Below are 25065 nucleotides of genomic sequence, written 5' to 3' on the forward strand. Positions count from 1 at the left end.
GGTCAAGTTAAGCATACAATCCATTTAAAATTTCAATTATTACGGCTACAAGCATACACCACAAAGAAAAGTAGCAAATAAATTGTTAAACGCGTCTTCCAATAACAATCGTTATATCGTGTACCACATCATTTTTATAAGTTGTGTGGGAGTTGACGCTCATTTTGACGCAACGAACACTGTTTCGTCCGTTCAATTTTGTTATAGTTTTTTTTTTAACATTTATATTTATTTGTATTATATTAAGAGTTTATGTGTATTATGTAAAATGTTTATGTGTATGATGTACGAGCACTGGCGGACCTACAATGGGAAGTGGGGGCAGCTGCCCCCACTCACCCTCGAGTGCTTTAATATATATGTTATGTAAGTAGTTAATAACGAGTTCATATGTTGGGTTGGTTGGACCTTGGATAGTGACATATAAGATGGTATGGGTTCGAATCCCACCTATGGTATTTTTGTTTATTTTAGCTTGTTCTTTAAATGTTTTATTTTTTAATTCTATTTTTTTTTTGTTTTTAATTCTATTTTTTTTTTGTGGGTATATTATAGCTTCTTTTCTTTATTTTAACTCTTCTCACCCTTCAATAAATTAAATATTTTTTTAAGTCTACTTTTTTTTTTGAATCATTTAGTTAATGTAGTCAACAAGTTTATATTATACTTCATTGTATTCAAATTAGTTTAGAAAATTTTAAAGTCGATATAATTAAAATTATATTAAAGTATTTATGATCATATAATGTCATTTCTATTCAAACTATTTTATCTAACTGATTATGTTTTATATTTTGCCATAAATAATTGCATAACATTTCAAAGTATTTTAAAATTTCACCCTACCTAAGTATAGTTTTTGCTCCGCCCCAAACTATTATGTTGTCTATCATAAACATTGTATTATAATTTGTAATGTATTTGAACCATATTATAGGTGTTTGATATTTTGTAATTGACAATTCTAAAGTCATTCTAAGTATGCCCCCACTCACATAATTTTCTGGATTCGCCACTGTGTAAGAGTTTATGTGTATTATATATTATGTTAGGAGTTTATGTGTATTCTATTATAAAATTCTGTACATTCGAAATAGAGAATTTTTTTTTTAGAAGTTAACAGCAGAAACGAGAAACAACTTCGTTTTGGACAGGGCGCATAATGCACGATATAATCTTCCATTCCAATAGTTGCTAACATGTTCGAGCCTGAAAATTAGCATCTTAACAAGTAAAATGTGTTAATACAGATTTGATCTCTTGACTATTAAGATTTTACCACTTTGATACTCGACTTTTAAATTTGTTCAATTTCATCCTCAACAATGCAATTGTAAACGCAAAAAACTTGAATTGTATTTATTCAAAATTTAAAGTGTATCGGTTACAATGAAGTATGTATCAAACAGTAAGGATACAATCTCTAAATATGAGAAGTCCTTTGATTCTCTACTAGAAGTAAGCCGACTAGGAAGTAGTTCGTTGCTAAAGGGGCTCCAGGGTGCTTCTTCTTCAATAAAGAGCTAATATGCAGCTTGATCTTCAAATAAGGGCTTCCGGTACTCAAATGAAGGGCTAATATGCAGCTTGTTCCTCAGCGCAGATATATTGTAAGCGTATTCTAGACGATATCATGGCGAGATTTCAATATGTTTCGAAATACAGGATCTTTAGAGCACCGTTTCTTCTAAAATGAATCCACTATTTATAGTGGTGAGTATGTAGAGAAAATCTAACATACTCTATCACTTTGGATAATTCTTATAATTAATTTAATTGTTTGAATTAAATTAATAAATGTATCGGGACACCATCACCTCGAGGTTCATGATTTCATCCAACTTTAAATAATATCCACTTATCCAAAATCCAAATTCTTTCAAAATTATATAATCCACATACAATATTGATGGGCCAAAATCAAGTCAAACCCATCAACTATGTAGCCCAATTAACTCAAAGAGCATGGTCCACTTCCATTAAATACTCCATCATCTTGGGCCAAATAATCCAACGTCCAATTACTCTTAATTAAGTAATTAAACGAATTAAATATTTAATCGACTATTTAATTAACCCAATTAAATAAATATTAGTCCAATTAGGAGTAGTTATGCTGTGCATCCGTATGCACCATGCATGGTGCATACGGATGCAAAAACGACGTCGTTTTATTAAAAATGCGCGTCTCCCCTTAAAAAAAAAAATCAGGTTCGATTCCCAGCAACAGCAATATGTTGTTCATTCATTCTGGAATTTTAGTTCATAGATTCTGGAATTATAGTTCATCGATTCTGGAATTGTAGTTCATCGATTCTGAAATTTTAGTTCATAGATTCTGGAATTTTTAGTTCATATATTAGATTCTGGAATTTTAGTTCATCGATTATGGAATTATACTACATCGATTATGGAATTATAGTTCATCGATTCTGGAATTTTAGTTCATATGTTATTGCTGTAAATCAAACCTGAATTTTTTTTTTTAAGGAGAGACGCGCGTTTTTAATAAAACGACATCGTTTTTGCATCCGTATGCACCATGCATGGTGCATACGGATGCACAACATAATTTGCCTCCAATTAGCCTTAATTAAAGTAATTAATTTAATAATTAAATATCCACCACGGCCCAATAGCATCATTTAAATTTTCAATGCTTACAGCAATTTTTACTATACCTAAAATAGTTCGTTGTCCAAACTAAAATAATCCTAATTATTACCATTTTGGTTAACAATTGTATAGTTGGGGATAAAATTAAGCAAAGTTTGGAAGATGCTTAACCACAGAGTTCTTTGGCTATTTGGTTGTCATATTCTACTCAAAACTAGTTAGTGATAAGTAGGTGGATATTAACCATTTAACCATATTCCTCTATGGTAAGTCACAACACCGCATCTCAAATCAAGCAGGTATTGAACTCGGCCGGCGACCAATAACTAAATCAAGTGTTTGTCATTACGTCAAAATTTATAACTTGTACAAGTCGTAACTTTATTTCTGTTATGCCCATAATCTACAATGATATTAATTTTCAATTTCAAACGCTAACTATTATGTCAAAAGTTATAGTAAGACCAAATATACAACTTTATTTTTTTATATTAGCGTAACAACCATACATGTTTTAATAATAAAATGCTAAATTTGGTCTTCCAAAATCTCCTGAGGTCTGACGACTAGTTTTGTTTTGTTTTGTTTGGTAAAATTATGCTATGGAAATATGTTCACCATGCGCATGGTGAATACAAGGGTAGATCTATAATTTTTATATTATAGATTCATAATTTTGTTTTTCATTTGTTGTTACAGATATTATGAATCTACAGTACAGAAATTATGAATTTACAATATATAAATTATGAATCTACATTATAGAAATCATGAATCTATAGTACAGAAATTATGAATTTACAGTATAGAAATTATGTATCTACAGTATAGATGTTATGAATCTACAATTTAGAAATTATGAATCTACAGCTTAGAAATTATGGATCTATCCCGTTAACAACAAATAAAAAATATAATTATGAATCTACGTTTTTAAACAAAAAATAAAAAAATATGAATCTACAATATAAGAATTATGGATCTACTTCTGTGTTCATCATGCGCATGGTTAACAGATAACTATCCATTTTGTTTTTGGCATTTTTTATTTATTTAAAAGTCAAGAAATGACGTGGACTGGGTTAAAGATCAAAACAATTAAAATGGGCCTCTAATTCGGCCTTATGCCCGTTCTAGTAAACTTCTGCAATGTTTAATAGCCCACTATCAAATAAAGCGCAAATTATGTTGTAGAAAAGTGTTCACCATGCGCATGGTAAATACAGGGATATATTCATAATTTTTATATTGTAAATTTATATATATATTTTTTTGGAATAAAATTCAAATTGGCTACGGAACGTTACCTGAAAATGCAATTAGGCCACTGAACGAAAAAAGTGTAAATAGGCCACTGAACACTTCCAAAACGTGCAATTAGGCCACTGAACAATCCAAATGTATGCAATTTCACTGGATAGCAGGTTAACTGCTTACGTGGCAGCTGAGTTGGCATTTTATATACTTTTTAATAAATTTTAATAATAAATTTAAAAAAAAATTAAAAAAAATTAAATTAAAAAAATAAATTAAATAAAAATAAAAAATAAAACGACGGGGTGGCCTTTGCCCCTTTTTTTTTAAAAAAAAAAAATTATTATTAAAATTTATTAAAAATTATTTAAAATGTCAACTCAACTGCCATGTAAGCAGGTAACCTGCTATCCGGTGAAATTGCATATATTTGGAGTGTTCAGTGGCCTAATTGCACTTTTTTTTCGTTCAGTGACCTAATTGCATTTTCAGGTTACGTTCAGTGGCCAATTTGAACCTTATTCCTTTTTTTTTGAAAACATAGATTCATAATTTTGTTTTTTATTCGTTGTTACAAAAATTATAAATTTACAGTACAGAAATTATGAATCTACAGTATAGAAATTATGAATCTACAGTATAGAAATTATGAATCTATAGTACAAAAATTATGAATCTACAGTACAGAAAATATGAATCTACAATATAGATATAGAAATTATGAATCTACAGTACAGAAATTATGAATCTACAGTATAGAAATTATGAATCTACAATATAGATGTTATGAATCTACAGTATAGAAATTATGAATCTACAGTTTAGAAATTATGGATATATCCCGTTAACAGCAAATGAAAAACAAAATTATGAATTTTCGTTTTCAAAAAAAAAAAAAATTATGAATCTACAGTATACAAATTATGGATCTACTCCCCTGTGTTCACCATGCGCATGGTGAACACGTTTCCACAGCATAACTATTGCAAATAAAGTAGCAATTATACTATGGACTGCGGTCCAAAACAACGTTGTTTCTTTAAGTAAAGAAATGGTGCACCGTTACAGTTATGATTGCACATGTTTGGTGTATTAATTAACAACTGAAACTACAGTGTATTTAAAGAGACACTGTCTCACATATTATTTTTATATTATCAAATGAAACTACAATTGAATTGAAATGAAACTGTAGTTGTATTGAAATGAAACTGCAGTGTATATATAATGAAACTGAATAACATTTCATATATTTGAGTGTATATTGTGCAATAAAACTGTAATTATATCGAAATAATAATGTAGTTGTGTTTTAATGAAACTATAGTGTATATAAAATAAAAATAACATTTTCACATATTTGAGTGTATAAATATCGAATGAAACTGTAGTTATATCGAAATGAAACTGTAGTTGTGTTGAAATGAAACTACAATGTATACAAAATGAAACTGAATAACGAAGTTACTTTTTGCGAAAAAGCGCAAAAGGGGTGATATTTCTTTTCATTAAACAAAACGACATTGTTTCGAAACTCGGTCCATAATCAATTATGGACTATGGTCCACGATATAATTTGCCCAAATAAAGAACCAACCTTATCTAACACCAGCAATTATATCGTGGACCATGGTCCAAAAACGACATTGTTTTTTTAAGTAAAGAAACGACTGCCATTACAGTTTAACGGAGACCGTATTTTTGGTATGTTAATTACAAAATGAAACTACAGTATATCTAAAATGAAATTGTCTCACATATTGGTTTTATATTATCAAATGAAACTGTAATTGAATTTAAATGAAACTGTAGTTGTGTTAAAATGAAACTACAGTATTTAAAAATGAAAGTGAATAACAGTTTCAAATATTTGAGTGTATATTGTCCAATGATATTGCAATTGTGTTGTAATGAAACTATAATGTATATAAAATGAAATTGAATAACCGTTTCACATATTTGAGTGTATGTTGCCGAATGAACCTATAGTTGTATCGAAATAAAACTGTAGTTGTGTTGAAATGAAACTGTAGTGTATATTATCCAATGAAATTGTAGTTATATCGAAATGATACTGTAGTTGTATTGTAATGAAACTATAGTGTATATAAAATGAAACTGAATAATAGTTTCACATATTTGAGTGTATAATGTCGAATGAAATTAAACTATAGTTATATCGAAATGAAACTGTAGTTGTGTTGAAATGAAACTGCAGCGTATATAAAATGAAACTGAATATGTTATACATACAAATCTATTTTATGTGGACGGCGCGAAAAAGGTGCCATTTCTTTTCATGAAACGATTTGGACCATGGTCCACGATATAATTTTCCACCTTACCCAGACCAATTTGTCCATACATAATTTCCATTCTTTCTGCAACCTGTATTTCAATTGGTAAATTATACCATAGCCTAGTGTCTACCATATATTGTAAATCTAGTCTAAAATAATTTTCAAGTTATCTGTTTTAATTAACATATTATGTGTATGCAATTAACATATTATGTGCACATAATATCTTAACTCCATATTATGTAGAAGATACATAATTTATTAATTGTAAATACAAAATATGTTAAATGTCAATCAACATTGCGTGGACCGTGACCGATTTCGTCCGATTTTGTCTGATTTTGACCGATTTTGTTTGATTTTGACCGATGTCGTCTTTCATTAATTATTGATTTTAATATTATTATGACGTTATGACTTATAAATTATCATTATTTCATTTATTTAGATGTGTTATTTGATTGAATGTTGAAAACAACCTCATTAAAATTGTCAAACTACAAATCTGTCACTATTTTTTTTAATTTTTTTGGTGCCCGCCTAGCGCCGCCTAGATTCCACCTAGGCGCCGCCTAGACCGCCTAGGCGCTAGGCGCTGCCCGGCCGCCCGACTAGCGCCTACTGCAACCTTGGGCATAATATGGAATATGTAACCACAATAGGTCAAATAACAGTGTTGTGTGTTTAGTTTGTCTAATCGGTGCATTTTTAACTTAGCATCGGTGTATTTTTTTTGGCATTTCATACTAGGGCACCACACAGCGTGTTGTTTGTGCATTATCAACATGAATCTAGTGTATTTTTGGTTTAGTAATGGTGTATTCTGAAATATGTAACTAGAATAGGGCAAATAACTTTGGTGTGTGCTTAATTTGTCTAATTGGTGTTTTTTTTTTTTTTTTTTTTTTTACCTAGCATTGGTGTATTTTTTGTGCATTTCAGACTATGGCACCTCATATTTTGTTGTTTGTGCATTCCCAGTATGAATGTAGTGTATATTTCGTTTACTATTGATTTATTTTGGAATATGTAAATTGAATATGGCAAATAACATTTTGTATGTTTAATTTGTGTAATCAGTGCATTTTTATCCTACCATTAGTGCTTTTACTTACTCTATCAATGAAGAAATTATTTGGTAATTTCTTAATTTCTTTCAATAACCGAAAACATTTAAAAAAAAAAAAAACAAAGTTCCCCGGTCTCTAGGTTAATTGAACTGACTAACCTAATTAAAGTGAGTTACACAGCTATGCTTCATTGGAAACGGCAACAAATAGTTATGGAATTGACACGCTATTTAGAAAATTCGTAATTGACTGAAACATATCTCGTAATTTACTTCTTTCACAAAGACTTGAAGATAAGGGCAAACGAAAGCTCTGGTTAAGTAATGAATGTATTACAATTATTAATTTTTAAACATGCATTCAACCAACCATAATTTGTTAGGATCTAGCCATTACCACTTAAGCAAAAGCTACAACTAGTAGTTAAGGCGTCGTCATCACATTGTTCGAGACGCTGGGTACTGTATTTGATCCTTTACTGGCCTCTGCGCAACAATTTCCCTAACCACCTGGTGCTAGACTTGACCTTTAGTGGCATTCGCCAAACATAATCATTTTAATACTTCTAAATAAATAGAGATGAAGCATCCTTCTATTACATCAAATTAATAAAAAATCTCGCCTGCAAGACTTAATTAGCTCATTAATTCAATATGTGGGATAAGAGACCAATATTTAAAATATGGCAGCGGCAATGTGAGAATTATGCTCAAAGTACGTGGTCAAGATCCTTTGTGCGCATAGACAATTTAATCATGTCTATTGAGTTACTGTGTTATCTTGATTTACATAATTTCAAATGCTCTGTCGAGATCGGAGTGTGAGGGACAAGATGAATAAAATATCTCACCTCTCCCCATCTGAACTTATGGGTCATTCACGCAAAATGGTTGAGAAGTTATTTTCCACTAGTCGTCCAACAGCCAAATACTAATATTAGACAGATACTAATAAATAATGCAGTGTGGCAGTGAACCAATCTGCCAATGTTTGCAAGTACGTACCTGAACTTGACCAGTGGTGCATGCATCCGTTGCCCACAAATTTCAATCCAAAAGGGCTTCAAAGTCTCCGACTGCATTGAAAACGTCCTCTTTGGTGGGCAGGAAAAATTTAAGAGCCAACCCAATCTTTGGAAAAGCTCTATCAAATTAAAAATCAATTTTTTTTTTTATATTTATTCTTTCACGTAAATACGTAATATATTCAAAAGATTGCAGTTTTATTTCCTGAATTATACCATAACAGTAAATTTTTTTTTCCTAATATGTAGTAGGAAATTAGAATTGGGTGTTGTTTAGAATTTTGTCCGAGAAAATTAGATTAAAGTACAATTTTGCTCTTTCTACTATACGACTATACATTAGTGTTATTTAAGTTTTCATCTAAAATAATTCCATTCATCATAACAAAGACTAAATATGCTACCTTAGTGATTAATTAATGGGACACTGTTGCAACTCCATATAAATTTGGGACAAAAATTACACTTGCCAGGGCAAAAACTATCACATTTTTAATATATTTAGGATATTCTTATGGTACTAATAGTATCGGTTACAAAGATTTATGTATGATATACTTATTAATTGTTTTGAGAGTATTATATATTTGCACTAGTATTGATAATATCCAATGCAATAATAGAAACATATACACGATGATACTTGGTACTATTAGTGGTACCAATACTGATTGGTAGAGTATAGTAAATTTTTCTAATATATATTTTTGCCATATTGAATGAAAATAATAAATTTAAGTTAAACATCAACAATTTTGTTATTTCAAATCTTTTACATGAAAATTTCATGATAATATATATAAAGTGAAGTAAAGGTTAACATTGGTTTGGTGTTCAGAGCGTTTGGTTAGAGGAATTACAATTGCATTCCCACCTAATTCCCACATAATTTTGAAGGTAAGCAAAGTCATTCGTTTGGCTGGAGGGAATTGCAATTTCGTGGAATTAAAATTTAAAATTCCCTCATTTTCAAGAAATTAGAATCTCATGCCGTAAAAGTACTTTTTTTTTTGAATGCTACTAGCTCTATTACATTATAGTATCTGTTCATATACTTTCTCAACCTACTGAAACACAAAGTGCTAATAACACCTCCTCTAAGACTTGAACTCACAACCTTCCAAATTAAAGTCCATCCCAGGTACCATTGGACCACATAGTCCTGGTGCCGTAAAAGTACTTTAACAGGGTGTTTGGTTGGAGGGATTTTAAATTCCCTTCCCACTTAATTCCCACATAATTCCAAAGACCATTAAATTCCGTAGTTTGGTTGGAGGGAATTGCAATTCCCCCATTTTTATGGAATTAAAATCCCAGGTCCCACCCTGGTATTTTAATTCCTGGAAAAAAAAGATAGTGATGAGTCAAAATTACCCCTTCCTTTTTAACCTAAAATTAATGTCTAACAACAATAATGGACATTTTAGACTTTATACTACTTATTCCCTTTCAATTCCCATGTATACCAAACATTGGAATTGAAATTCCCAGTAATTTTATTCCTGTCAACCGAACACTAGAATTTAAATTCTCACTTTATTCCCAGTAATTCAACTCCCATGGAATTACAATTCTTTTCCCACATAATTCCCTCCCTCCAACCAAACGCTCTGTAAATGGTAGTAAAACAAAAATTAATGGTAGTATAAATTTCAAAAATGTTTCACTTGTTTGTTAAAACTCGGAATGTTCAAATAGTAACGTTTAAAAAAAAAAATAGTCACGTTTTAAGTTAGTAGATTTTATTTATTGTGTTTAAAAGATTACCTTGTCCATTAATTGATCTGATGAAAATTATATTATTACCATTAATTTATATATTTATATAATGATTTGAAAATATAAATGTGTAAAAAGTTGTTTAGTGATATTTTAATTAAAAAATTAGAGTGTTTTTGCACTTTTGGTCCAGCTACTATATATAGTGGCACTATCAAGATTGATCCGCAACTTTCAAACATTGCAATCTCGGTCATGGCTATTGTTTTTGTTGCAAAAATGGTCCTTCCGATCAATTTTTCGTCAATTTCTCACTGGAGAAAAAATTCATCATTTCAAGCAGGGATAAAATAGAAATTTACCTTGACCTTGCAATCTCGGACAGTTGTTGACCTCTTATTCTAACCAAAGTGCGAAAAAATCAAACAAAAAAAACCCAATTGATGAGATGAGAGCATATTAGGGTTCGTCTCTGGCAATTGCATTTTTTTTTTGTTTGATTTTTTTGCACTTTGGTCAGAGTAAGAGGTCAATAGCGATTCGAGATTGCAAGGTCAATGTAAATGTCTATTTTATCCTTGTTTGAAATGAGAAATTTTTTCTCCAGTGAGAAATTGATGGAAAATTGGGTGAAAGGACCATTTTGCAACAAAAACAATAGTCGTGGACCGAGATTGCAAGGTTTGAAAGTTGCGGATCAATCCTGATAGTGTCACTGTAGTCGTGGGACCAAAAGTGCAAAAAACTTTTAGAAAAATTATAAATTAAACATCTAAAATTTAAAACTTTTTTTTTTTTTAAAATAACCAGTGGTGTATTCATTAGAAATAAGCTGCAATAGAGTCAGGAGGGATCAAATCCCAATACATAGCAATAGAATGCTAGAAAGCTGTAGATGTTAAAGTATGTGCTAAATAATTTTGTCTGATCTAGAAATAATTTTTTTTTTTTTTGAATGCTACTAGCTCTATTACATTGTAGTATCTGTTCATATACTTTCTCAACCTACTGAAACACAAAGAGCTAATAACGCCTCCTCTGAGGCTCGAACTCACAACCTTCCAAATGGAAGTCCAACCCGGGTACGATCTAGAAATAAATTTAATTGAACAGAAATCAAACGAGGATATAGATGCTTTGCAACTATCAATAGCATAGTCAATGTAGAAACAAACTGTAGATAGTGGTAAGGTAAGATAACGCTGAATTGTTAGGCAATCAGCGTATAGCTCTAAAATTTAAAACTTATTTAATCTGTATTTCAATTCTAGTTAAACCGCAGATGCATATATAACAACAAATAATGATCATGACAATGATGATAATGACAACAACAACAACACTTTTAAAATTTAATTAATTTTTATGCAATTGATATATAAAATTAAAAATACTTCAAATATAATTAAATAATAATAAAATATATTAATGTCTTTAATTTATATGTGACTTTACATATTAACAATAAATAAATACTTTTTCAAACTTCATAAAAATAATTTGGTCCATTTTGAAATTTAGAAAATGACTTGTACTATACATAAAATTAATACAAGTCCAATCTGGCTAGCACTATACCCCTTAATTAAGTCGATTCAGTGTTAATGGAGATTAGTCTGACTGTCTGAGTGTGGTACGGCGTTAAAGATGCCTCCTACAATTAGAGTCTGTTCATGACACCTCGTAGCCTAATAAAAAAAATGGGTTGACCCATCATCTATCTAGTTATTATTTGAATTAGACTAGATTTAAAATATAAGTTTGATTGAATTGAGTCTGACCAAACAATAAAATCATGGCCCAACACAACCCATAACAAAGTAAAAAAAGATTCAAAAATATTTAAGCTTTTCCCTTCAATTTCTTTAATTTGGACTTATTAACTTTATTAATGGCCAATTAAAATATGAACGGGATTGTGCCAGACCAAATAATAACAATCTTGGCCTAAGTCAAAACCCAAAAAATATTAGCCAAGCTTTGCCCACATTGCAAAGAATAATATTTTTTCTTCAATTTCTTTAGTTCAGAATTATATATATATATATATATATATATATATATATATATATATATATATATATATGGGCTGGTTCTGGTGCAAAGGATCTCTCAGGTGAAAGATGGGGTTAGATGTGAGCCGTTGATCAAATCTAGATCAATGGCTCAAATAATTTTTTTTTAATAGCATTTCTTCCAGTTCCGGGTCCTCGGGAGCTCGATTCTTATCTCTTCTCTTGAGTATAAATTTTTTTTTTTTTGCTCATTCTTTTGAGTATAATATTGTCTATATTTTAATGTTGGTGTATATGTACAAATGTCTGGGTAATACAATTGTGCATTCGTGTGTGCTGGTTGTGCAACCTAGTGTTGTAAGTTGTGCACCATACGCTTGTTAGATGTGTAGTAGTGCACTTAGTCCCGTGCATCGTAGGATATTGGGATGTCTACTGTATGATTTTTTGGTGGTGTTTGAATGCGCAACTAGAGAGTTATCGGTGCACAACACTCAGTATAGAAATGCACGCCATTTTGTATAGTAATGCACATCTTCTAATAAGATGGATTTACCCCTAACTTTATATTTTTTAATATTTTAAAGAAATTTGTTTCCTTAATTCGTGTGGTTTGTTTCTTTTAATCTTAGCAGTGCATCATTCTGATATTAATGGTTTAGATTATTCCTCACGTCCTCACCTAAGGTTAGGTCCTCACCTGATCCGGGCCTATATATGGGCTGGTTCTGGTGCGAAGGATCTCTCAGGTGAAAGATGGGGTTAGATCTGAGCCGTTGATCAAATCTAGATCAATGGTTCAAATAATTTTTTTTTAAAAAAAAGGCGTTTCTTCCAGTTCCGGGTCATCGGGAGCTCGATTGTTATCTCTTCTCTTCTGTATGTGTTACTTTGGCAATGTCCATCAAATGATTGCTGAAACATGATTGGAAAAGGATAGTGGTTGTGTTTTGGGACTGCCAAAAAAAAAAAAAAAAAAGACACGTCCTTAATTAAAGAAGCAAACTGTAAAAAATGACGTACCTTAAGAATGAAAACAACGCAGCTTAAAAAGGAAAACAAAGCACCTTAAGAAGGAAAATCATGCACTTAAAGCTTTAGACTGACACACCTTATGATGGAAAACAACGCACCTTAATAAGAAAAACAACACACCTTAAGAAGAAAAACTACGCACCTAAAGCTTGAGACAGATACACCTTAAGTTTCAACAACTGACGCATCTTAAGCACACAGACCATGCACCTTAAGAAGTAAAACCACGCACCTTAAGAAAGAAAACCACGTACCTAAAGCTTTAGACTAATGCACCTTAAGTTTGAATAACTGACGTACCTTAAAAAGGAAAACTATGCATCTTAAGAAGAAAAATCATGCATTTTAAATTTGCCATTGCCATTGCCAATGCATAGACAATAACATTTTTATTTTTAAAAAGTAAATAAAGGAATATAGGGCTATGGGCGCGTTGGAGTTAATGGAAGGGGTTGGGTTCAGATTTTGCTAGCTAGCTGTGGTACACAACTAGCCAATTAATAGCCAAATAGCTAAGCATTTTACTGTGAATCTGTGATCCACCCTCCTGGCTGGTCCTACCACATTTGATGCTCATACACTATTTTCCATTACTTCAATGGCTGACAGGTGGGTGGCTATAACAGAGAATTTTTTATTTTATTTTATTTTATTTTATTATTATTATTTTTTTTATCTATACACCCTAAACAAAACACATATCAATATGGCAACCTGCAGGAAGAAAATAGAAATAGACATCCTAGTTCAGCTCATATACATCCTTTCTAAGATCACATGATATGTAATTTTACAAAAGATTGTAAAGTGATATTTAAATTTAATGAATTTTCTATCTATTAGATTAGTCATTTGAGATGTGTATGGAGGATGTAGAGTGAAAGTTGTTCAAAGAAATAATTATTACTATTAGGATCAAACCTTTATCATTACGCTAATCAGTGTCACATTTCAGTGACATTCAAACTCGTAACATATTCTGATACCACTTGTGATCAAACACTTATTTATATTCTGGCAAAAGTTAAAGCTAGTAGTAAAACAATGATGATGCAACTTTATTATTATTTTTTATATATGTGTAACAGTGTCACGTTTCAATAGTAAGATGTTAGTTGAACTTGATCGTTTAAAACCTCCTCCAACATAAACATATTGTAAATAAATAAACCTTTAATTTACTCAGACATGTTAATATATTATGGTTTAAGTTTTTAAAATTATTATTATTAGTGTTAGTTATATAAATAAAGATTATTGAATAGCTATTTATATGATAAATAAATAAGGGGGTATTTGGTTCAAATATTGAAATTGAAATAGTGATTGGAACCAAATACTTGATAATGATAATAAATTTGAGTCGAATGAATGTCTTTATTGGGTAATAAGTAGGAATTTGAAAATAAATAAATAAATAAAAGAGATATAAAAATGTATAAAACGCGCACACACATAATATATATATATATATATACATATATATATATATATATATATATATATATATATATATATTATTAAAGTTACATATATTGAATGCATAGACAATGGCATACTTTTTTTTTTTTTTTTCTTCCTTATTTTTGATTTCATTGTTCAAAAGTAAGAGATACAAAAGGTAATGAGTTTATGATTATTACGTGATTTGAATTCAATAATAAAATAACAAAAGTAAGTAAACAAACATATTAATGAGTATCAAATCTTATAGCAGCGTATAAAAGTCCTAATTAAAATAAGTTATTATGCAATCGTTATACCGTGCATCCGCACATAGCAATGTGCACCCGCGCCTTCCAAAACGACGTCGTTTTGTTAAGTTGGGTGGGGATTAACGCGACGAAAATGTATGTGTATTCAGTTATAAAATTCTGTATTTTCAGGTATAAAATTCTGTACATTCGAAACAGGGGATTTTTATCCTTTTAAAAGAGATTCTGTGTTTTCAGGTATAAAATTCTGTACATTCGAAACAGGGGATTTTTATCCTTTTAAAAGAGATTATGTGTTTTCAGCTATAAAATTCTTTGTTTTCTATTATATAATTCTGTACATTCGAAACATGGGAATTTTTAGTTATAAAATTTTGTGTTTTCAAGTATAAAATTCTGTATTTTCAGGTATAAAATTCTGTATTTTCTATTATATAATTCTGTACATTCGAAACATGAGGATTTTTAGTTATAAATATTCTGTGTTTTCAGGTATAAAATTCTGTGTTTTCTATTATACAATTCTGTAGATTCTTAACATGAATTTTTTTTAAGAAGTTAAAAGCAGATACGCAAAAAATGTACAAAATGACGTCGTTTTAGGCCAGGGTCACAATGTATTGTGTGCCCTGGTGCACGATATAATTTGCCGTTATTATGAGATGGGTGTTCAATGGTCTGTTTCGGGTTCGTTCACAACAAATAAAGGTTTTCTACTATACACTCAATTAATACCTCCGCGAGTAAAGGCTGGCAGGAAGGCATGCATTAATTTGATAGTGGTTGATAGATATCCAACATATATTGCTAGAATATTGGAGAAGAAAAAATAATAAGTGTATTTAAAAAACAATAAAAGACATTAAATTTTTTTTTTTTTTGGATGACGAGGGAAACATTGTTCTTGTCTAATAGTTTGAAGAGATAAACTATACTAGAATGATCCTATGCAATGAGTTTAATAGAGAGGGTATTGTCAATGGCAATTTATATCCTACACCACGGCGCGCGTTGCACTATGCGCTCAGATGCAAAACGACGTCGTTTTAATTTTAATTTTTTTTTTTTTGAAATTTCCCGCCTCAGTGAATGGCAGTAGTTTTTTCTTTTAAAAAAAAAACCCGCTGTTCAAGAATGTACATAATGTTATACTAGAATACACATAATTGTATACATGAATGTAAATAATTATATAACAAAATATACATACTCTTTTTAAAAGATAATACACATAATCTAACATAATACATAATAAACATAAACTTTTAACATAATACACATCAACTATTAACATAATACACACAAATTTTTTGATTCGGATGTACATAATTGTATAAAAAGAATGTACATAATTGTATAAAAAATGTACATAACTGTATGAACCAATACACGTAACTGTATGAACAAATACACATAACTGTGTGAACAAATACACATAATCCCAGCAACTTCCTACCGCGCCTCCCAAAACGACGTCGTTTTGGGAGGCGCGCGGCGCACAGTGCTATGTGTGCCGTGGTGTAGGGTATAACGATTGATTGTCAATAACCAAATTGTTGGATCTAGGATTAGACTTGGCCCGACATATGCCCACTCGGCATTACTTCCGAGGGGGTCACCTATCCAAGGATTTGCTGGAAGTCAAGCAGGCTTAACCACAGAGTTCTATAGTACCTGGTTGTCATATCCTACTTAAAATCAATTAGTGATAAATGGGTAGACATTAACCATTTAACAACATCTCTCCATGGCAAGGTTGCAAAAAACGTTAGGCGCATGTGCCCTCTACGCGCCGAGGGGGCGCCTAGCACCTAGGGCGCCGATTTATTTTATTTTTTATTTTTTAAAAAAATTAAACTAAAAATTGTAAAATTCACTAATAAAACATAAGGTTCCTCTAGTTTTTTCTTACAAACTATTTATTTAAGTAGTTATAAAGTAGTTTAAAATATTGTTGAAAGTTGAAACCATCTAAATAGATAAAAAAAAAACTAAAATTAAGAGCAAAAGAAGCATTTTTTTTTTTGAGAAATTAGAGGGCCAAACAGGATAGATATCAAAAAAATACGCGATTTGAAAAAAAAAAATTATCCAAAACAGACAACCGAGTCAAAAGTTATGTCTTCCCGAACTTTTAACACTTTACAACGCAAAAATAAATAAATAAATAAATAAACGGCCGAACCGGCCGGCCGCAGAGGAGGCCGATTCCGGCCTTCCTCGCGGCGGCTGGCGGGCGCCTAGGCGCGATTTTTGCAACACTGTTCCATGGTAAGCCACAACGTCACGTCTTGAATCGAGCAGGGGCTGAACTCGGCGAACCTGACCGACGCCCAACACAAATACGTGACCTTTACATATGACTATATGAGAATCATGTTTAATCTACTTGACTACTTCTTTTGAGACCTCATTACATCTTTTGATTTTATTAATGGAAGAAAATAAATGTTTTCATTAATTATTACGTATTACGCCAGTAAAAACAACTAAATTATACATTTTTTTTTTTTTAATATTACATGTAATATTACTCATTGAAAAGATTTTAATGTAAAGGACTGAAAATTAATAAGGTACTCCTGAGGGGCAAATTATATCGTGCACCGATAATGGATTATGCACCGAACTTCTAAACGACGTCGTTTTGTTTAATGAAAAGAAACGGAACCCGTTTCGCGTCATTCCGCAAAAAGTATCTCTTTTATTCAGTTTTATTTTGTATACACTGCAATTTCATTTCAGCGCAATTACAGTTTCATTTCGATATAACTACAGTTTCATTCGATATTTATACACTCAAATATGTGAAAATGTTATTTAATTTTATTTTATATACACTATAGTTTTATTGAAACATAACTACATTATCATTTCGATATAACTAAGTTTCATTGCACAATATACACTCAAATATGTGAAATGTTATTCAGTTTCATTTTATATACAATGCAGTTTCATTTCAACACAGCTACAATTTCATTTCAATTCAATTACAGTTTCATTTGATAATATAACAATAATACGTGAGGCAGTGTCAGTTTAGATACACTGTAGTTTCAGTTGGTAATTAATACACCAAACATGCGCGCTCCGTTAACTGTAACGGCGCCGTTTTTGGACCGCAGTCCACAATATAATTGCTGCCTAACGGAAAACTGGGCCGTTCCATTAAAAATAGAGGCTCTGTCTAATAGTTTAATTTGGACCTTCATTATTTTTGTTACGAGATGCAATCTAAATATAATAGAATAAACTATAAGAACAAAGACAATAATAGAGAGACAAGAACATAGGGATAGAGAAATTTTTTTAATATTTAAATTTGGCAGATTTCTATGTATAAAAGGTAAGATAAAGATAGAGTTCAAATTTCAATAGACCTCTGAAAATAAAGATAGAAGTCTAGATGATCTAGAAAATCTCTATATGTGAGGTAATTGAGTTCAAATCTATTCGGATTCCAAGTTCTATAACAAAAATAAAAATGTAATTAAAATTTTTTGTCGAAATATAATGCATAAAAATTTAACAAATAAAGTATACAATTTAAAAGTGCCATTTTTTGTTCATATTTAAATACAAAATTATTCACAAAAATTTTGATGCCGGTTCATTCTAAAATTTTATTTTTAATTACAATTAAGACCAATATATCAATTCAAAAAAAATAATTATAAGTATATAAAATAATAGATTACATATATAATATTCTATTAAAAAATTTTATTTTTAATTACAATTAAGACCAATTTATCATTATTATTGTTATTGTTCTTATTGTTTCAATCTACGCTTACACCCAAGCTCAAATCCTAGACCTTTCACATAAGGGAGCAACCAAATACCAATGGACCACAAACTACTTGGTACAAATAGAAAAGTTGGAAAGAATATATTGTATTATGAATTGTATTACCATATTTTAATGTACAATTGTAAAACCAATAGGAATTGTATTTCCATATTTTAATATACAATTGTAGAACCAATAAGAGTGTTTTAAGAGGGAAGTTAAAATGGAGGATTTTGTTTTTATATATAGTATAGATTATTATTATTATTATTATTATCATTATTATTATTATTATTATTATTATTATTATTATTATTATTATTATTATTATTATTATTATTATTATTATTATTATTATTATTATTATTATTATTATTATTATTATTATTATTATTTTTTTTTTTTTTTTTTTTTTTTTTTTTTATTATTATTATTATTATTATTATTATTATTATTATTATTATTATTATTATTATTATTATTATTATTATTATTATTATTATTATTATTATTATTATTATTTTATTATTATTATTATTATTATTATTATTTTTTTTTTTTTTTTTTTTTTTTTTTATTATTTTTTTTTTTTTTTTTTTTTTTTTTTTTTTTTTTTTTTTTTTTTTTTTTTTTTTTTTTTTTTTTTTTTTTTTTTTTTTTTTTTTTTTTTTTTTTTTTTTTTTTATTATTATTATTATTATTATTTTATTATTATTATTATTATTATTATTATTATTATTATTATTATTATTATTATTATTATTATTATTATTATTATTATTATTATTATTATTATTATTATTATTATTATTATTATTATTATTATTATTATTATTATTATTATTATTATTATTATTATTATTATTATTATTATTATTATTATTATTTATTATTATTATTATTATTATTATTATTATTATTATTATTATTTATTATTATTATTATTATTATTATTATTATTATTATTATTATTATTATTATTATTATTATTATTATTATTATTATTATTATTATTATTATTATTATTATTATTATTATTATTATTATTATTATTATTATTATTATTATTATTATTATTATTATTATTATTATTATTATTATTATTATTTATTATTATTATTATTATTATTATTATTATTATTATTATTATTATTATTATTATTATTATTATTATTATTATTATTATTATTATTATTATTATTATTATTATTATTATTATTATTATTATTATTATTATTATTATTATTATTATTATTATTATTATTATTATTATTATTATTATTATTATTATTATTATTATTATTATTATTATTATTATTATTATTATTATTATTATTATTATTATTATTATTATTATTATTATTATTATTATTATTATTATTATTATTATTATTATTATTATATTATTATTATTATTATTATTATTATTATTATTATTATTATTATTATTATTATTATTATTATTATTATTATTATTATTATTATTATTATTTATTATTATTATTATTATTATTATTATTATTATTATTATTATTATTTATTATTATTATTATTATTATTATTATTATTATTATTATTATTATTATTATTATTATTATTATTATTATTATTATTATTATTATTTATTATTATTATTATTATTATTATTATTATTATTATTATTATTATTATTATTATTATTTATTATTATTATTATTATTATTATTATTATTATTATTATTATTATTATTATTATTATTATTATTATTATTATTATTATTATCACTTTGACTAAAGTATACAAAATAAAAAATAAAAGTAGCTAGAATTGAAATTGATTCAAAAATCAAATTTAAATGATTGGTATAAAAATCAGTAGTAATTTTCGGGTTTTTTCTTATGATAATACTTTATATTTTTTTGACAAAATAATACTTTATATAATTAAATAGAAATACTTGACATCCCAACCCGGTTACACATTTAGCAATATATGTAGGGAGTACTATATATTATAACTTGCCCACTCAAGCAAGATCAACTCCTAATTTCCTTATGGACATCAGAATTTCTCGGTCCAATTTCCTTAAACCGGACACAAGATAATAATTTATGTAGGGTGGTTGTTTACTTGTTTTGGATCATCAGACCTAGGTAGTTGAACTGCTTGAGTTTCTCCAAATTTGTTCAAGCTCCCTAGCAAAAGCCTCCTGCCTCCCAACAACAATGGTGATGTGATCTTTGTCCTCCACCACCTTAACGTGCGCCCGGGGGATTCTTGACTGCACGTTGTAGCTGCACTCCACCGGGATGAGCTCGTCGTCTCGCCCATGAATAACCGTCACCTCACACTTCAGCCGGTTCTTCACTACCTCCAAATATCCTTCCATTTTGCAGGCCGTCCCAAAAATAATGTTGTGTAGGGTATGCCATGCGGCGTTGTGCGTGTGGCAGCAAAATCCCTCCACCAGATACGTTCTGATCCTACATATATTTTTCTCTATTATCAGAAATTCTCGAGTAAAAATTGATGCAACGATATTGTTTACTTAAACAAATACAAAATATATAAATACATATTCGCGGCGAATTAATTGAGTGGGTAGGGAGATGCGGTTGGTGGAGCGTTGTTATGAATGGACCAACATCTTCATCTTGTGTCATATTATATATGCATATGAATGAAAACATTAAATGCTGCTAAGAAGAAAGTGTGAGGAGCCGGGCTGTTACGTTGCATGGTATTGGATAATCTTTAATGTCATTAATTATTGTTTAGAAGTGACATGAACTCTAGCTGTACCCCTACTTTGCTCAAAACAAGTAAAATTTCATCGTTCTCAGAGTCTCATACTTCGACTCTGACAGAATAATTATAGGTGTCTCTACTTTATAAAAAACTACTAGCCACAATATATTTGTCATTTTATATTAATAAGTTATAAGTCTGTAACATGTTGGATTATATTGTTACATATAATACCAAAATAAAACTAGTTAGATGTTATTACATTATTTTAAAGGTAATTCACAGTGACCGTAGTGTAACTGCATTAAATCATAATATTGAGGCAGCTAGGACAACCAAACCTAATTAGAGAATACCGTTGGGAGTTTTCAAGCCACCATGTATAATCCGAAAAGAAAAATATTTTTTATTTAAAAAAGAAAATAAATCATTTTTCATCGATATATTCATACAAAATGATATTTATTTTCATCTTTTTAATTGTCAATAGCACTTTGTCCCTCTAATTTTTCATTAGGTTGTATTTTGATTTTCACCAATAAAGACCACTAAAGTCGGTCACTTTTGTATTAAGCATGCAGACCCTATTAATCAATATAGGAACAAAATCGTAATTTATAATTTTGAACCGTTAAAATTTTTGTTAGTTCGTTAGTTTAGGAATCAAAACAATTAAAACTGTCACATCGCGATGAATTTTTTTTTTTTTTTTTTTTTTTTTTTGTTTAAAATTAGAGTTATTAAATAAAGAAAATACTATGTTCCTTTTTGATAAACTTTTTTTTTTTTTTTTTTTTTTTTTTTTTTGAAAGTTCCTTTTTGATAAACTAGTTAGCCTATTAGTCTATTTTGGCTTGTTTGACAACTGTTAACTGTTTGACTTAGTTAAACAACCAGTATGTGTATTTGATTAATTAGCTTTCTGTAACAACTTATTACTCTAAAATACTACAATTAAAAAAAGCTATTCAAAATAGTTTTTTTGATCAACTTTTTGAGAATGTCATTTTGTATGTAATCCGCTATCAACTAACAACTAATCTACCAAACATTTTTTTACAATCAGTTAATACTATTAACTAGTTAAACTCATTAACTCAATCAGCTAACATTTATCACCAAACACCTCCTATATGGACTCCGATTCCCCACTCGAACTTTTACTCTCATACTCAAAATCTTGACGTAAATACTTTTATGGGACTCACAGAAAAAAAAAAAAGAAGAAAGATAACTTATTAATATCCGCTATGTCAGAAAGTAAAAGTGAAGGATTAAGAGTTAGGAGTACATGTAGTTGAACTCATTAAATAAAGTGATAGTATTTCATTAGTTTAAGAATTGATTAATGGTCCTGTATAAAAGTCAAAGTAGTCAAGGTGATTGGTCCCGTTGACACGCTTCTTTAATTTCTTCAACCACCAACCAAGAGAGAAGATCAAGTAGAGGAGAGGAGAGGAGGATTACACACACACACACAAAAATAAAAAATAAAAAAACTGACCTGTTTCTGGTGATGAGTTTGGTGAGAAAATCCCAGACGCGGTGGTTTTTGCAGATGAGAAGGCACACCGTCCGGCTTACGTGCTCGTACCAACACGCCACGGACGCCCCGAACGCGATCGGCGGCCACACCCGTCGCGGCGCCAATTGTCTCATCGTGTACTGCGTCGCTCGTTCCCCCTTGGGTGCCGGAAAATATGGCTGCTCCCATAACATCATTATTAGTGTTAACAGTTTGGATCAAAAAGCTATAGCTAATAGCAAAGGCTAAACATAAACACTAAATAGTGAAGCATTAATAATTTCTAAAAAAATGGCAACTTACTGGGGCGAGTAATGTGAGGGACTTGACTAGTCCAGGATGCTTGACCGCAAGCGCGAGGGCCAAAATGCAGCCTAAAGAATGGGCGACGATGTGGAAAGACTTGACCTTGTAGGGGTGGAGGACGGAGTTTTCGATCATGTCAAGGTGCTCTCGTAACGTGTAAAGGGAGTCTGTTGGCTTGGGACTTCTCCCAAACCCAAGCAGATCTACCGCAAACAACCGGTACGTGGATTTCGTAGACTTTGAGAAGTTGGGAAATAGCGTCTCCGTCCAAAATGCAGAAGAGGAAATGAATCCGTGGATGAACAACACATCTTCTTGCGCATTTTCTTGAAAATAATGGAAGAAAAACACCCAAGTTATTGCTGTCATTACCGGAAAAACATGGGAAAAAACAAAGTTTCATGTTTCTTCCCCCGAAAGGAGGTTAAATCTCCAACTCAGTAGCTCAGCAGACAAAGTCGGGATCTATGAAATTTGGACATAATCCCTACACTGCTGTTGCTGCTGAGTCTCTCCCAAATTCTGCATACTGAACTAGTGAGCTAAGTCTAGATAGATTGATAGATACCTTTGGCACCATCGACTTTGACGAATAATGTGTCTTTGCAAGAAGATGCCCAAGAATTGCAAGTCTTGCAATCACAATCCGACCATCTGGGAACGGGATGTGACTGCTTCCCTCCGATCTTCCCTTGAAGGATTTCAACAATGGTGGAGTTGATGGTGAACTTCGATCTCACCCTGCCCTTCTGCTTCATCCTGTTATGATGATGGTCGCCGCAAGATTGGTGAATGTTCACAGCGCTGCTCTCCACTCTGCGCCGCATCTTGAGCTCATTCACGGTGGATTTGGAGACCTGGGTCACCAACGACGGCCGGGTGTACAGAGTGTCCGAAACCTCTTCTAGCTGTAACTTGCTAGAAGAGGTGAGACACAGAATCTTGGATTCTCCTTGCTCGGAGACCAAGATCGTGCCGCCGTTGGCTATGGCTTCTTTGGACGAGGAACAGTAACACGACCTCCACTCCGCTTCAACGATGAAATCTATCACTTTGTAAGTGTAACACAGGACAAAATCCAGAATGTCGAGGACGGAGAAGACGACAAAGCCAAGAACATCGTTGACAGCTCTCCCCGTCATTAGTAGAGCCCATTTAGTTCGCTCTGAAACCGCCATTGTCGCTAGCTGCCACCCAAAATAATCACAAAAAATGAAACGTCAAGATTCACAAAGATGGACTTTTACTACCGTGATGGCACTCATTAGGCGGATAAAAGCTAGCTCAGAGTGCCACCAAGGTAATGTCCCACGCAACAATGGTTGTCTTTCTTCGTTCTCCGTTCCCCTCTCTAAAAGAAATGGAGAAAAAACAAGGGAGTATGGGCAATGGGTATAGAATATCAGAGGCTTTCTGCAAAAGGGTAGTGGAGAAAAAGGAGGGAGATGCAATGGCAATGTGGGTGTTCAGAACTCTAGCTATGTTAGCTTCTTCCTGAAATCTTGACTTGCAAAGATAATATATGTACACAATTTGGTGGAGAGAAGAGAAATGGTCATGGTGGATACATAAAGAGATGTTTGAAGACACGTAAATGCAGCTAACAGATGGGAGTAAATGTATTCAGAAAAAAAAAATAAAAATAAAAAAGAAGTTTGGTGGTGGTTGAACCTACGTGTAAACAAAGAAACCTATACATATTCACACACTACATAAATACAAAACCTTCTTCTGTTGCTCTCCTTAAATCTTCCTAATAAGTTGTACTCATCTCAGTTTCATTACTTGAATATGTGATCTACCCTAATACCAATTATCAATTAACTCTGTTAAGCGCTTATCCGTGCCAAATGCTATAGTTAGTCTTTACTTATAAACCGCTCTGATCTTGGGACTTTTATCGGTCTCTGTCAAACAATCCCGGCCACTAGGTACTTAGACATGGCTTGATACTATTTGTTA

General features: G+C 30.1%; 1 protein-coding gene across 2 annotated transcripts; it reads right to left on the reverse strand.

Annotated features, from left to right (window-relative positions):
- Positions 1-20513: 20513 nt before the first annotated feature.
- Positions 20514-24761, reverse strand: LOC109187183 (probable lysophospholipase BODYGUARD 3). Of its 2 annotated transcripts, none has more exons than XM_019337305.1 (4): positions 23672-24761; positions 23101-23429; positions 22777-22976; positions 20514-21001 (listed from the first exon to the last, which is right to left on the reverse strand). In XM_019337305.1, exons 1-4 carry the CDS (start codon positions 24279-24281, stop codon positions 20674-20676), a joined length of 1467 nt encoding a protein of 488 aa, XP_019192850.1. In that variant the 5' UTR covers positions 24282-24761; the 3' UTR covers positions 20514-20673. The 2 variants fall into 2 exon arrangements, with proteins under 2 accessions (XP_019192850.1, XP_019192849.1); XM_019337304.1 differs by having other exon boundaries at positions 20514-21007; positions 23672-24759.
- Positions 24762-25065: the final 304 nt, after the last annotated feature.

Source organism: Ipomoea nil, unplaced genomic scaffold (assembly GCF_001879475.1).
Source record: "Ipomoea nil cultivar Tokyo-kokei standard unplaced genomic scaffold, Asagao_1.1 scaffold1420, whole genome shotgun sequence".
NCBI lineage: Eukaryota > Viridiplantae > Streptophyta > Magnoliopsida > Solanales > Convolvulaceae > Ipomoea > Ipomoea nil.